Source organism: Daktulosphaira vitifoliae, unplaced genomic scaffold (assembly GCF_025091365.1).
Source record: "Daktulosphaira vitifoliae isolate Bord-2020 unplaced genomic scaffold, ASM2509136v1 Scaffold_5, whole genome shotgun sequence".
Lineage (NCBI taxonomy): Eukaryota > Metazoa > Arthropoda > Insecta > Hemiptera > Phylloxeridae > Daktulosphaira > Daktulosphaira vitifoliae.
Genome location: NW_026099576.1, coordinates 27,920,731 through 27,936,144, shown reverse-complemented (window position 1 = coordinate 27,936,144; position 15,414 = coordinate 27,920,731). Strand labels below are relative to the sequence as shown.

Sequence of the window (15,414 nt, the reverse complement as noted above, 5' to 3'; positions counted from 1 at the left end):
TATGAAAATTATGAAGTCTGTAATATTAGTTTTTAATTTACCAGTTATTGATAATTTTATTTTTAAATGTGAATAGTCTATTTCTTTTACCCCTTAATCATTATATCATTATCTTTATTTACATCTGTTAACATACCTATCAATTTATTTGATACCTTGAAAATGTTAATGATGGTAGTATGATAAACTAAATATATATACATTCAGTTTATGTACTTTATGTAAGGTCTACAGGTATTGAAATTAGGGTCACATGTATAATAGTACTTGTCATTGAATTTTGGTTATAGCCTAGAGTAGACTAGTGGAGAAACGGGCAAACACGTGCTGATTAATTTTTTAATTGGTCATAATTTCACAAATGTGAATATACTTATCATTTATTTAATGAAATACGTTTTTCAATTATTCTAATCTCGTTTAATAGCGCGAGATAATTATCATACGCCTCTAAATTATGTATACATGTTCACTGTTTTTTTAAGATGTCTTATTCAACATTGAAGAAAGCACTCCAGTTATTTGAAGATTCTGTTTCAGAAAAAAAAAAAAATAGTATGTATTATTTATAAGATTATACTATGTTACTAATTACTAATTACTAATTAGATCATCAATTGCAATATAATTTATAAGGTACTTTTAGTTTTTTAATTACATTTTTATTTTGTTAATGTTTTATTTTATTTTTTGAGTATTGATCTTAATTTGTTTAATGACCTTTTGTTTGCAAATTAATTTACAATATGGCTTAAGTACTAGTTAAAAAATTAGCTTTAAATTTAATGTTACATAGTTAGAACATTGTTTCTAAAAAATTTGTTAAATTTTCAGTAAAAAAATCATCGTATATAATAAGTAAGTCCAAAAGAAAAATTCAGAGAGCCAAAAACATTTTCAAAGTTCCTGAAGTAATAAAATCCAATGCTAATAAATCTATAAAAGAGATTCAAGAAAAAATACGTAATGAAAAAGAGTTAAATTTAGTTCAGATTAATTTAGAACGTTTAAACAAACTTGACAGGACTAGTTGTATTAATAGCACTGCTTCAAAGTTGGTATGAAAATCAAGTTATTAATTATAAATAATAAAAATGTATATATTTTTAATATAATAATTTATATAATATGTAATATTATATAATATTTATATAAATGTGTATGGCTTATATGGTCATATTCTTAAAGTAAATAAAAAAAATCTTAAAATTTATTGACCTCTATAAAACTTCTAAACTTCATTTTTTGGTTTAAAATTTTATAAAACTTTATTAATAAAGTAAAAAATTTTAAAGTATAAAATTTTATAAAACATTTATCAACTTTATTAATAGCCACATATTTACATAGTAAAGTTGTCTAATCCATTAAATTCTGATTTTGTATAAAATTATTGTATTAAATAATTCCTTATAGTATAAGAGAGTCTGTATCAAATTTATGTGAGAATTTGAACAAAAATGAGAAAATAAATGTGTACTGATCATTTTTGAAAATAAAAATTTTCAATCCTGACAACCAAGGGAAGAGAAATGGGCCAAAAAATTTTAATTATCTTAAAATAGTTAATGTTGATATTTTTAGTTTAAACTTTATGTTGAAATAACTTTTTGAAAACTCAATGAATTATTGCGAAATTTTTATTGATATAACTTTACATATTAACCTTTCTTATGACATACTTTTTTGAAAATCCACTTAGTCAATATTTTAATTATTTTTACTGTTCCAAAATACATTTTTTAAACAAACATCAAATTAAAATTAATGTACTTTGAGATAAAAAGAAACTATCTGAAATCTTGATTTCTAGAAGATATCAGAAATTAAAGTCAATAATTATAAATATTTTGTAAAAATTGCTAATCTTGATGTGTTTTATATAATGATGGAATATCTCCATTGCTCAATACTAAATAAACTTGTAGCATCTTTAATGTACTACCAGAAATATATTTGGATAACTTGTTTTTTTTAAAAGATTGTTTCAAATATTGATGCTTTTTATGACAATGACTTAAATCATTACTAGATAGATATCAATCAATTCTAATATAAAATAAGCCTCAACTCTATTTTGCTGTATTCCTATTGTACTTTACTTTTTTTTTTTTAGATTGAACAACGTTACAAAAGCCCATCAGCTTCACTATCTAAAAAAGAACAATCTGTCTTTACTGATGAAGATTTTGAGAAGTTTGAACGTGAATATTTTCAAAATTAATGGATGATTTTGTACTCGGAAAAATTATCATCATTGTTGTACTTACAGTATTTATTTATTTTACTTGTTGGTTATTTATACCACCATTTGCTGACTCTGAATCTTTTGTTATTAATCTTTTTCCTGAAGTTCGTTATGCTCTTATTCTGCCTGTTACTTGTGGTGTAATATTTATAACCAGTTTAATAGTTTTTACATTAATTGAAATAAATTACTACTAAGTTATGTCTAAACGCTTAGTGGTTGTAATTGCGGGTGTTACTTGTGGTGGTAAAAGCTCTATTGCCAGCAAACTTTTTAATATATTTGATAGTGTTAGTGTGTTTCATCAAGATGAATTTTATTATTCTGATTACGATACTCATTTAAAAAAAATTCCAGAACTTAACTATCATAATTGGGATGAAATAGGTGCATATAATATGGACCAAATGGTAGCCTCTGTTGCATGCACATCTTTAAAAAACCTCATAATTTTGGAAGGTATTCTTTTACTAGATGACGCTAGAATTGTTAAGTTTGCCGATTTAAAGTTTTTTATTATCATGGACAAAGAAACTTGCTGGAATAGACGTTGTAAAAGACAATATCTTCCACCTGAACCTGATGGATATTTTGAGAATTATGCATGGCCACAATATGAAAAACATTTAACTAAAGTAAAAGAAAATAATTCAGATGTTATATTTTTGAATGGTACTGATAGTTTAGAACATAATGTAGCTATAGTTATGGATATAATTAAAAATAAACTTGATGAATTTTATGTCTGTATTTTATATTTTCCTCTTGACTTAAAATACTCTCAAAATTTTGCTAACAAATTTATAAGAATATTTACCATTGGCGAATTAATATTTACTGGACTTTTTTTAAATTTAATTCATGTATAAAAAAAATCAAATTTTGTCAACTTTACTAAAAAATTTATAATGTAAATTAATTAATGTACTAAGTTAAAAGAAATCATTATTTTAATTAGATTTTTTATTAAATGTTATCTAAAAAAAAAGGGAATCATTTGCTTATAACAATACCTCAATTGAAAATTTTCTTTTAACATACTCAAATCAATAAGAATCGAGTGAGCATGAAGATTATATTTTGTATAAAATCATTTTATTAATTTATTGTACATCATGATGTAAAATATAGTTTTAATCACTATTATTTATTTAATTAATTAAATATAATATAAATTTCAGCAAGTGACATAATTCAAAAAAGCAATTTTAGGGGAAGCAAAGTAACATTGTCTAATAAAATATAAATGGCTAATATGCATGGCTATGCTTCAGGCAATATCTTAAAAAGTTAATAATACCGTTATCCTATATTGTGTAACTTTTCAAAATAAAAATATTATTATAACACCCTCTATTTAAAATAATATCAACTTAAATATTTTTAGTGAATACATATTTTAAAAATAAGAAATGATTTAATTAAAATAATGACTGTTTGTTTTAACTTATAATATTGTAAAAGATTTTAACTCCTTTATACTAGAGCGATCTGGTTTGTAAACACCTCGAGATAAAAATAAACAGGCCTGCGATTTACCTCTAACCATTATAGTAGTGTTAATATCTTTCAAAATACTAGTTGGAAATTTTATTACTACTGAATATTTTTTTGTATGAATATTTCCTTATTTCTGATGTAGTTGAACATGTTTTCATTTTAATTCTTTTAAATATTATAAAGGGGAAGTGGTGGATAACACCAATTTTTATTTTGAACATAAGATATGTATTATTTCTGAAAAAAATGTGTGTTATACATTAAATATTGCCTAGATATAGTTAATCAACCACCTTATTCCTTATCAACCATCTTATTTAAATAATGTAAATATTATCAGCTGCCAATAATCTTAAAATCAAGATGTATATTAAATAAACAAAAAGACTTCTTTACTATTTGATGACAAATTAAATTTTTACTAGACTCTTCTGTGAAAACTAATATTTAATTTAATGAAACTTTTCTGGATTAAAATTTAGTATTTTTTTATTTATGTCTGTGTAACAATCAGAAAAATTTATAATTATATTATCACTATTCTTGTCAATGGACAATATTAATTAACTTTGATGTTATTACATTTTAAGAATTGTAAATGTTAAAATGATATGAACAGATTAATTTTTTTGACTAATTAACTTTATAAATATTACAAAATAATTTTTTAAAAAAGTCGAGGGCTATGTGAAAAATTGCAACACAGATTTAATTAAATAGCAAAATAACTTTAATAGAAAACTGAATGAAATCATTCAGTTTTGAAAATATTAAATATTTTTTTAACATATGAATTAGAAATAACAATCATACAGCATAATATAAAATGTAAGCACCTTAAAAAATATATACATGACATTATACATTTTATATATAATATATTTGAATATTGTACTAATAGTTTTTACACACATTAACAATTATAAAAAAAAATATATTAATAATAAATGATTCCAATCCATAATGATATTAAATATCAGTAATTAAAGTTTGAATCATAAACAAATTTATTTGTCACCTTCACTTTTGAAGAAAGTTTAAAAAAGTAGAAAGTGATAAATGCTTCCAAAATACAAAAATGTAAATTTTTTCATATAAATGTACTTAAAAAGTACTTTAATTACAACCCAATATTATACTTCAAATTTGAGATCCCAGGCGCGGTCTTGGTAATTCTCCAAAAATTCTATCACCATGAACACTTTTTGCTAATGCTTTAATACTAGCTGCAATGTCCGTTTTATTTTCTGTTTTTCGGGCAATCTAAAACAAGAACTCAATTTTTAATTTTAAATTGCAATGATATTTTCTATTAATTTTAAAGATATAATCCTATATATTCCTTTCATATAGAATATGAAAAATAATATTTAAGATTTTAATTATATATAACATGAAATAAAATTTGATCAAACCCATTTTCTTTCATAAATAATGTAAAAAATAATTAAATTCATAGTCTTATAATGTAAGCCATTTCCAAATGTATTATTAGACCAGATTTATTTGTTTTTGCAATCTTATGGAAATAAGAAATATAGACAATTCATTAAACACCGAGTTTATAGAAAAAAGTTTTTTTTACATATTTGATAATATTTCATGGATTACAGAATATTAAGGTAATCTAGCATATTTATAAAAACAAGAGATAATTAATTTAAATTGTTATGCTAAAGAACTTGTTATGAGAAGAGAAGAATCGGAAGCCGTAAGAACAGTTGTAGAAATGAATGTTGAAGGAAGAATAGGTAGAGGAAGACAATAAAAGAGATGTATTGAATGTGATATGAGGACAGCTGATGTGAGCGTAAAGGATTTGGGAGATTGTATCAAGTGGAAGTTTAGGATTAGGGTGGCCAACCCCAAATAGTTGGGATTAAGGCGAGGAAGAAGAAGATGCTAGAGTACTTGAAAATTATGTTTAATTAACAATAATTAAATTTTTTTTTGTGTCACTCATACATAAAAAAACTTGATTACCCAACTTGCAAGTATAAAGTCTAAATAAATAAAATTTTAAGTTTCGATTCAAAGCTGAAAGGTATTGATTCTATCATAATTACTGAATGTTCTGTACTAATTATAATATATTTTGACAAGTGATGTTATTTTTAATCACGTAAAAGTTTTCACCATTACTATAACTAGATTAAAATTTTTGTTTGAGATTAGAGGAATATATTCCACCTTAAAACAAAAAATATTTCTATGTAATGGGCGGATGTTCACAGAAAGACAAAGGAGGTAATTGACCCTCTTTGACATTTGGTGCTTGGGCACTTTTTATAATGGTTATACATTAAATAATTTTGTAAAATAAATTTTTTAACTTTGATGTGAAACTGAGAAGCTATTGGTTTTTTTGTCTGCACATATAAATTCTCAGTTTTCACTAAGTTTATATTGAAAATCTATACGTCAAAAGAACCCAAATTTAATCTAGTTGAAAATATCACATTTAAAAATTGAAAAATCCCTCAATTTTTAAAATTAAAAAAAAATCACCTGTATACATACCTATAATTAGATAGGGGATAATAATGTTAAATTTAAATTGTTTTTTAATACTCACAGGAATATGTAAATTGGCATCATGTGGAACACTTCCACTATGTATCATAAATTTGGGAACATTTACTGGAAGTGATGAAGCTACTTCTAATTGCTTAAGGTGTGGAATGTAAATTCCTTCATCATGGCTTCCGGATTCTACTGAAAACACAAAATAATTTTTAGATTTACCAAAAATTTACTTAAATAAATATAATAATACTTATTTATAAATAATATAAATTATAATCAATGTAAGTTCAAACCTTCGGATTCAGAGATATCATCATCAGAAACACAAACAGTCTGTGAGTTATCCATATCCTCTAAAGGGAATAATCCTTCAGCGTCATATGATGCTGGAGGTAGACCACTATCGTTACTTCCACCTACCAAAGGAATTTTAATTAAACTTGTTTTTAATGCCATACCATTTCCATCGCCCTAAAAAACATACATATGAGCTAAATAGTAATATAAAGTATAACTTTCAATACCTTATTATATGGTTTAAAGGTGTAATCCATTAAATTCATTATAGGATTATTTTTTACTGTAGTAATAACTGGTTTTGGTATTGTTTGTACAGGTGATAACAACTTATTGGTGGTTGTTCGGGTTGGTAAGTTATTAAAGTTGGGTAATTGGTCTTTATCCAATATAATTCTATAATATTTTAGATTTTAGAAATATATTAAGCAATTTCAATAAATATTTAAATTACTTGGCTAAAGAATGAAAATCATTTTGAGCTTTAGTACGAAATTCGTCTAAAGTAGAATATTGATTTTCAGTGAATTTTCGAATTTTTTCTTCTACTATTTTTGTTTCCTCTTCAATTTTTTCACTCATTTGTCGTTGTAGAACTTTAATTTTAGGTGGCATTAAAGCTGTAATGTAACAATAATTTTTTTCTCTAATTTTTTAGAAAAATATTTAAACCAAAAGAATTCATACCTGATGACCTAGGAGAATAAATTTGATTAGAATCATCAGTCCAGTTAATAAATATTTTATATGTCGGTGAAAAACAAACTGAATTTTTTAAATCTTCTAAATGTTTTTCATCAGTCTAAAAGAAAATGTATTAATTTATAACTATGAAACATCTAGCAATCAAAATCAAATTATAGGATAAGATTATTTTCAATGACATGCTTAGAATAGTTTAATGAGTAAGGGGATACATTAGAAAATATTATACTATTTTAAATCATGTTTTCTCTAACCGTACATCACATTATCGACTTAAATGTAAGTGTATTGGCATATAAACCAAAAGTGCACAGTAGCCTAGTAGTTAGGTTTGTTTTAACGATGCCTTTGGGTTGCAGGTTCTAATCCTATACTATACCTTTTTTTTTCAAATGATTTTCAATACATTTTTGATGATTGGCTATTAATCAACGACAATCGTGTCAAAATCAATAGTTACTAATTTTATTTTTTTTTTCAAAAAGTTAAGGATTAAGAAATATTATTTTTCATTGGTAAACTTCATTGAAAAATTGTTATTTTTTAATTAAAAAGAAAGGAAGTATTCAAATTGAGAAAACCTATAAATAAGATTGTAAATTTAGAAATTGGAAGCCACTACCCTTTTGTTGTCTTTTCAATTAAAAAAAAAAATGTTAAATTTTTGGATATTTTTGATAGTAATGTGTATTATGCAAACAAATATTAGTTGAAACAAATTTTAAGGTCACCTAAGCTTAAGTCTGTCAGCTAAGGTGACTGATTTAAGTACTTTTAAGACTCTCATAGAATGGGCTTTCATGTCATCAAACCCCCAGAAGGAGAGAACTTTAACCTAATTCCTACACATTTAAGCTTGTTGAACTGAAAAATTATTTTAATTTTAAAATAATATTAGCCACAAATGATTAATCCTGATTATATGTATATGTATTATTTATTTATTATTAGTTTTGATAACTTATACATTATAAGTAAAAATACTGAGTAAAATGAATATTTTACTTTTCCATATTTATAATCAGTGTAAAAAAACACATTGATTAAAAACTTTTTTTTTTTAATTGTGTTAAACTGCATTCATAGTCAATGATTTACAATTTACCACTTAGAACATAAATATCAAAAAATAACATTGATTATTAACATTTATTTTGCTACGAGAACATACCAATAAATCTGGACTTATTAAAATTGAAGAAGTTTTTCTATCAATAGGTTCAGCATAACACAGCATATTACAATTAAGACATTCATATGTAATCCACCTATTAACTTTTTCTTCATGTATTAAACAGTCCTGTCGTTTGATAACTGCAAGGGCTTCATGACATAAAAGTTTCTACAAATATTTTTGAAATATTAGGAAACTACATGAAAATAATTTTTAGTTAAACTTACCTTGTTAAAAAAATGTGTGTTATAACTATCATCAAAGTTACACTTGTCGAATTTGACGGTTTCTCCCTTAGTTTCTATTTGAATGTTTAAACACTTGCACGAAAAAATCATTATTAATGAACTTGATGAAATTTCACAGAATGGCTAGTCAGCTTAGAATACCGGTGTAAACAAGCAGCTGATTAATATGACATCGAATACCTATTTACAACATACAGCGTACTTCACGAACGAACAAACAGTTAAAATTAATTTATTTTACGGCTTCAAATGTAAACTGTAAATTGTTATATACCTATAAAAGATATTTACAATTTTTTTTGTAAAACCTTTTCACAAGTTAAGACAAAGGATGATCAAATTTTGGTTATGGAATATTGAATTGAACAACAACAATAGAACGAATGGCATAAACAGATGACGGAAACAGCTGAGATGACCTTACTCTGGCGCCTGGATTGCTAGTACAGACTGTTAAAACTCTGGTAATAGGTATACAGGTATATTATGATTCGAGTATAACATGGTTCAAACACCAAGCAATATCACAGAATATGGCAATATCTAGCAATCGAGATTTACTATTCCATCGTAGAGACAAATATATAATGTAATTTTTTACTAGTTAACATAAAAATAAATAAAATTTTGAATTCTAAATTCTACCATATATATTTTTTAATTTAAAAAATCATATTTTCTAAAGTTAAAAAAAAAATTTAGCTTAAAAATGTTACCCAATGAATATAATATTTCTGCAAACCTACCAGCACTTAAACTGATTAAGTTAATTATATTTAGTCAACTTTTTTTCTTATTTTATAAAAACAAAAATAACGAATTAACTTTAACTCGTTAAAACAATTTGTTAACTTTTCCAGCCTTGAAAAATACTACTAAAAAGTATTCATTTTTTAAATATTAATTTTTGTATTATCTAAATAGTACATAGAGATTATTGATATAATTAGTATTATGCTAAAATATATAAACTATTTTGGGAGAGAGAATCTGATATAAAGTGTCCTAGAACTTCGATTATTACTTACGTTTAACAAAGAAATAGAAACAAGAAAAATTGTTCAATTAGAATATTTCACCAAAAAAGATTTTTGTAATAAATAAAATGTTGATGGTAACCAACTCGTTACATATTTTGTCTATGAATTACTTATGTTTCTCGAAAATTTTAAATGGATAAATCCTTTAAGATTCTATTAGTTAAGAAATACAATTTTATATTTTATAAATTAAAATTAATAAATAATTTTATAATAAAAATCAGTAATATTAATCGTAATTGGATGGCCCGAGTCTAACTTAACATCCCGGTAGATTATTTTTGTGATCTGTCGTGAGATTCAGTCACGTGTATTGTAACTTTTGTCATAAATTATTATCACGTTATATGTGATTATATATACTTATGTATGGAAAAGAGAAAGTACTTTACTAAAAGAATTTTCTAAAAGTACTAATAAATGGAAACAGTCGCTTCTGGAATTATTACTTAGTCTTACTGTTATGCAGTAATTTTAAAATACATAATAAAAATGATTTTTTTACTATTACATTTATTTAATTGGTTGAAATATCAAATGGTTTACTATATTCTCGGAGCTTTTGCTATAATTGATGATTTACAAAACCGCGAAAACAACAAATTTGGTGCGTAATTTTGTAAAATTGATGTAAAACTGATTTATAATACAATCTTTATATTTTAGAAATAGAAAAAAAACGGGGTAAAGTAGCTGTTATCACAGGAGGGGCTCGAGGTATTGGACTAGAAGTCGTTAAAAAATTGTTATCGTGTGAAATGCATGTAATTATTGGTAATTCAAATACCTTTATTTTTTAAGTCTATTTTTCAAGTTTCCACCTGTAATTTTAATATGATATATTATAAGGAACTATCCTGTTATTTGAATTTTAACCGAATTCTAATTAAAACAATGTTCATAATTATATTGCTACGATAGCTTATTATATATATAATTTAATGAATCTTCGGCAGAGATTACTTAGAAGAAGAGCCTACATTGCATTATTGAAAAATTATTAAAGTATCAAATTATAGATAGTTGTAGAAAATATTTTTTATTTAAAGTTGATTAAAAATGACTCAAAAGTACAAATTTTTACTAAATTTATTAAAACTTCTAAAATTAAAACATGCAAGAGGCGTTCTCCTAAACAAATGTTCATATACTAAATAAATTTTTTAGTTATTTCATTGCCCTATTAACTGATTGTTTAAATTTTAAATTTCAAAGTTTACTTGATTTAAATATTTTATAAAAACAAATTTATTTTAAACTTCAATAAATTAAAGGTTAAACTTTACATGATTTATTTATAAAATACTATTACCAACAATTTTTATAATAGAAGTAAATAAAGACTGTTTACTTCAAAGTAGTATTTATTTATTTAAAGTAAAAATTTCGAAAATTATAATAGTAATTGTTTTTAGGTTGTCGTAATGTAAAAGTAGGCGAAAGTGTTCTACAACAACTCGCCTTATCTAACATGTCATTTGAAGTATATTCTCTTGATCTCAAATCATTTTCATCTGTCAAAAATTTTGCTCAACGTGTGTTATCTAAATATAGTTGTATTGATGTATTAGTTAATAATGGTAAATCATTTTAAATTGTCATATAAAAAATTAAAAATTAATTTATGTGTAATCATTATATAAATCTAAAAAAATGTTATTTATTTTAGCTGGAGTTATGTTTGTTCCTTATGAAATATGTGAAAATGGTTTTGAAGCACATTGGACTGTCAATTATTTAAGTCATTTCTTGTTGATTAAGTTATTGCAGCCAGTTTTAAAGCAAAAAGTTAAAAATGGCAATAATGCAAGAATTGTAAATGTTACTTCTTGTGCTTATAAAGTGTCACCTCCAATTGACTTTAATAAACTAAATGATAAGTAGGTACAATATATATTATATTAAATAGTATTCAGAAGTATATTTTTTTAAGTATAACCATTAGGATAATGTTTTGTTAGTTATATAATTAACCAAGTATTGGAATGCTTATCCCATTAATTAATTAGTAATGGTTTTACTTAGATGTATAGGTACTAGAGTTTGATTCTGTTATCCTAAGCCATGTAGTTTTTCTCATCCTTTTTGGCTTAAACAGTAGTTTTTAAACGGTGATTTTTTGGGGGTATATGGTATATATCCACTAACAATTATTTTTAATTTACTCATTCCCTAAAAAGTTAATAAGAAAAAAAGTTTAAATACTTTTTAAAAAAGTATTAAAGTAGTAGTAGAAAATTATTTAGTAGTATTTTAAATATTTTTAAAAAGTATACTTTTTACTACTGCAGTAAAACTAATAAGTAACTAGAGTTTTAATTTTATTTTTCTGAAAAGAATTGAATACTTAAAATATTACAATACAAACTTTAGCTGAAGTTTAGCAAAGTGTTATTGGAAGTTATTTTTGTGTACATTAAATATTCTATTAATATTTATATAATTATTTTACAAGATTATATCTGAATTTATATCAAAAATTATGTTATGTTCACAGGGATAGTTATTTATCATATGCAGCTTATGCAAAATCTAAATTGGCACAATTGATTATGACAAAATATTTAAGTAAAATATTAGAAGATTCTCATATTCGAGTAATTGCTGTGCATCCTGGTATAGTTGATACAGAGATTTTTAATGGTACATTTTTGAAACTGGCTTTTCCATGGATTTTGAAACATTTGTGCAAGGTATAGTATTATATAAGAAATTTATTTTATTGAAGTTGTTTAAATCAGATTTAAAAATATAAAAAAATAATAATTAGTTATGCGATAAAAGAATTCCTACGAAGCTGAAAGGTAAATTCTATAAGACTGTAATGAGACCAGTTACGATGTATGGTTCAGAGTGTTGTGTGGTTGATAAAAAAGTAAAGCAGAGATGAGAATGTTTAGATGAATGGAGTGATTAGAGAAGATAGGTTAAGGAACGAACATATAAGAGTGAGTATATGTGTAGCGTCAATCGTGGATAAGATGAGAGAAAATAGATTTAGATGGTTTGGTCATGTTATGAAGAGAGAGGAATCGGAAGCTGTAAGAACAATTATAGAAATGATTGTTAAAGGAAGAAGAGGTAGAGGAAGATCAAAAAAGGGATGGAGGGATGGATTGACTGTGATATCAGGACTGATGTGGGTGATTGTGCCAGGTGGAAGGTTAGGATAAGAGTGGCTGACCCCAAATAGTTGGGATTTAGGCGAGGAAAAAGAAGGAGAATAAGAATAATTAGGAAATTCTTGCATATAAATGAGTAATTTATTTAATATTCAAGAAGAATTAAAACATTTAGTTTTTTTTTTTAATAAATGTATGAATTATTTTATAAAATTATGGCTTACATTCAATTTTTAAATTTTTTTATAAAGTACTATACTTTTTTAATAATGCTTAACTAATTATCAATGAAATATATAGCTAGAAAGTAATCTAATGTCATTTTTTAACAAACAAATATTAGAGTTCAGAGGAAGGATCTAGAACAATAGCATATGCTTGTGTTTCTAATACACTTGATTGTAGTGATTACTATACTAACTGTCAACCTGCTTTGTGTATACCATATGCCGATAATGTAGATGTGCAAGAAAAGCTCTATTCAACATCAATAAAATTTGTTAAAAAATATCTTTAAAAATAAAAATTATTGACAAGATGATTATGTCCTTTTTTTACAACTTATAGAATCAACTATCTAATTCAGAAAATTAACTTATAAAATTAAGATTTTGAATTATTAACTTTATTTTGTTGGCTATTTTTAAATGTTTTAATTTAAAAACACACATAACAAAGTTATAATATTTTTTATAAGAGCGTGTTTAAATTGAAGTTTATTTGGGAGCTTATGTAAAAATTCTTTTTAATTACTTCTTCAAAACTTTATCTCTTTAAATTGTTACAATAGTCTATAACTAGCTATAACCAAGATCATCATATATTTTATAATTTGGTCAAATTAAGTGAGTATTATTTATTTATTTTTAAGTAGGCATAGATTAGTGGATTCAGATTCGCAATTGAGTCAATAGAATTTTAAATGAATAATTGAAAATTTGGTTTTAATGGTACAGCAAAAGTTCTTTGCTATCCTTTAAACTTCATAAAACTGAGTTAGGAGGTGTAACATCCTAAGTAATGATTTATTATTTTATAATTTGAATATGACTATTTAGTGTTTTTAAGAATTATGAAATTAACAAAGGATATTGATTTATTAAATATTGCTTGAATTAATACTCTTTATAATGGTCACATTGGAAATTATCAATTAAATTTAAGATAAGCTACAAACCCACCATGTACACCATAAGTTTACCTTTGATCATATTCAAAAATCAATAATTTATTCTAGACAAAACATAGTCAATTGAACATTTACATATTATATGATGAAAACAAATTTAAATGTAAAGAATCAGATTCTGTGATCTAATTATAAGTTTAAATGGAAGAAATTATTTATTTTTCATTAATAAAATAATCAATTTTAAGAAAATATTCTAATTAAAGTTTATTATAATAGTTTAAATTTTCTGTACACATTCAAATCCTCATTAATATATTAAATTATATAATAAAGAATATTTTATACTTGTGTTTTTGTTAGTAATATTTTTGTATAATTTAAGTATAAATAATAATAAGAAAATTGAAATAATGTTTGTTCATTTGATATATTTTTTTAATATACATATATCTCATAATTTTTTCATGCATTAATTATTTATTTAAATATTTTCAACAAGTAACTGTGAAAGAAGTTATAAATTTATTTAGAAATTGCTAATAACAATAAAATGATCAGATAAGAGAGAAAATTACAATACTAAAAAAAGTTTATTGTTTATTAAACCTATAAAAAATTAAGAGGTACAACAAAAAAATAAACTTCAAAAAAGGGTTTAAATTTATGCTAAACTTGAGTTATTATAATTTGTCTTAAGGAAGAGTTTGGTAACATAATAAGATAATACATTGTTTAATAAATTTATTCATTTAATAGAATTTAGATATTTTCCCAAATTAATAACATTTTCATTAGTTTAATTAATAATGTTATGATAGTTATGATGTGAACGTAATATGTTAACTTTATTTTTCTGTAATAAAATAACACTAAAAAATACTTAATTTAATTGTATAATACATAATAATAAATTATTGCACGTAAGTGTATAAATAAAAGTCATTACTCGATAAGTTTTAAGTATAAATTTGATACAATGATGCTCTTATTTAAATTAAATGATACTTTTGATGAATTTAATGATAATTAGCAAAAAAAAAAAAAAAACGGAAAAGTTGTCTTGTAAAAATTATTCTCCTAGTCATTTTATAATAAATATACAAATTATAAATAAATTTATTTTAATTATTAAAAATTATTTATTAAAAACTCAATTATTTCAAAAATTATTCTTTAATAACAAACTGATGAAAAGTAAGATATAATTTAATATTGTAAACTTAATTATAACAAATTAAATTAATTCTATCACAACACCTTTAAATAATAAATATAATTTAAATGCTCTGGAATGTTTAAAAAGAATAATTATACCTATATGACTCATAGAATATCAATTAAGCCTATTTAAAAATATATAAAATTAAAATAATTATCAAACAATAAATAGTACTGTTACCAGTCAAAAAAAAAAAAAAAAAA

At 23.7% G+C, this 15,414-nt stretch overlaps 3 protein-coding genes across 6 annotated transcripts; 2 read left to right on the top strand and 1 right to left on the bottom strand.

Moving 5' to 3' along the window:
* Positions 1 to 53: 53 nt before the first annotated feature.
* LOC126908050 (nicotinamide riboside kinase 1) lies at positions 54 to 3,132 on the top strand. 2 transcript variants are annotated; one of them, XM_050689893.1, is made up of 3 exons: positions 54 to 555; positions 835 to 1,058; positions 2,117 to 3,132. In XM_050689893.1, exon 3 carries the CDS (start codon positions 2,449 to 2,451, stop codon positions 3,115 to 3,117), a length of 669 nt encoding a protein of 222 aa, XP_050545850.1. In that variant the 5' UTR covers positions 54 to 555; positions 835 to 1,058; positions 2,117 to 2,448; the 3' UTR covers positions 3,118 to 3,132. The 2 variants fall into 2 exon arrangements, with proteins under 2 accessions (XP_050545850.1, XP_050545851.1); XM_050689894.1 differs by having other exon boundaries at positions 91 to 555; positions 2,117 to 2,265.
* A 1,323-nt stretch (positions 3,133 to 4,455) lies between these two features.
* On the bottom strand, positions 4,456 to 9,088 carry LOC126908042 (uncharacterized). Of its 2 annotated transcripts, none has more exons than XM_050689868.1 (8): positions 8,678 to 9,088; positions 8,448 to 8,618; positions 7,259 to 7,373; positions 7,026 to 7,191; positions 6,799 to 6,967; positions 6,568 to 6,745; positions 6,324 to 6,463; positions 4,456 to 5,011 (listed from the first exon to the last, which is right to left on the bottom strand). In XM_050689868.1, the coding sequence occupies exons 1-8, from the start codon at positions 8,786 to 8,788 to the stop codon at positions 4,889 to 4,891; spliced, it is 1,173 nt and encodes a 390-aa protein (XP_050545825.1). In that variant the 5' UTR covers positions 8,789 to 9,088; the 3' UTR covers positions 4,456 to 4,888. The 2 variants fall into 2 exon arrangements, with proteins under 2 accessions (XP_050545825.1, XP_050545826.1); XM_050689869.1 differs by having other exon boundaries at positions 6,324 to 6,460.
* A 785-nt stretch (positions 9,089 to 9,873) lies between these two features.
* LOC126908044 (retinol dehydrogenase 12-like) lies at positions 9,874 to 14,301 on the top strand. 2 transcript variants are annotated; one of them, XM_050689875.1, is made up of 6 exons: positions 9,874 to 10,345; positions 10,405 to 10,512; positions 11,154 to 11,318; positions 11,408 to 11,618; positions 12,236 to 12,431; positions 14,098 to 14,301. In XM_050689875.1, exons 1-6 carry the CDS (start codon positions 10,231 to 10,233, stop codon positions 14,176 to 14,178), a joined length of 876 nt encoding a protein of 291 aa, XP_050545832.1. In that variant the 5' UTR covers positions 9,874 to 10,230; the 3' UTR covers positions 14,179 to 14,301. The 2 variants fall into 2 exon arrangements, with proteins under 2 accessions (XP_050545832.1, XP_050545831.1); XM_050689874.1 differs by lacking the exon at positions 14,098 to 14,301 and adding an exon at positions 13,204 to 13,401 and having other exon boundaries at positions 9,894 to 10,345.
* Positions 14,302 to 15,414: the final 1,113 nt, after the last annotated feature.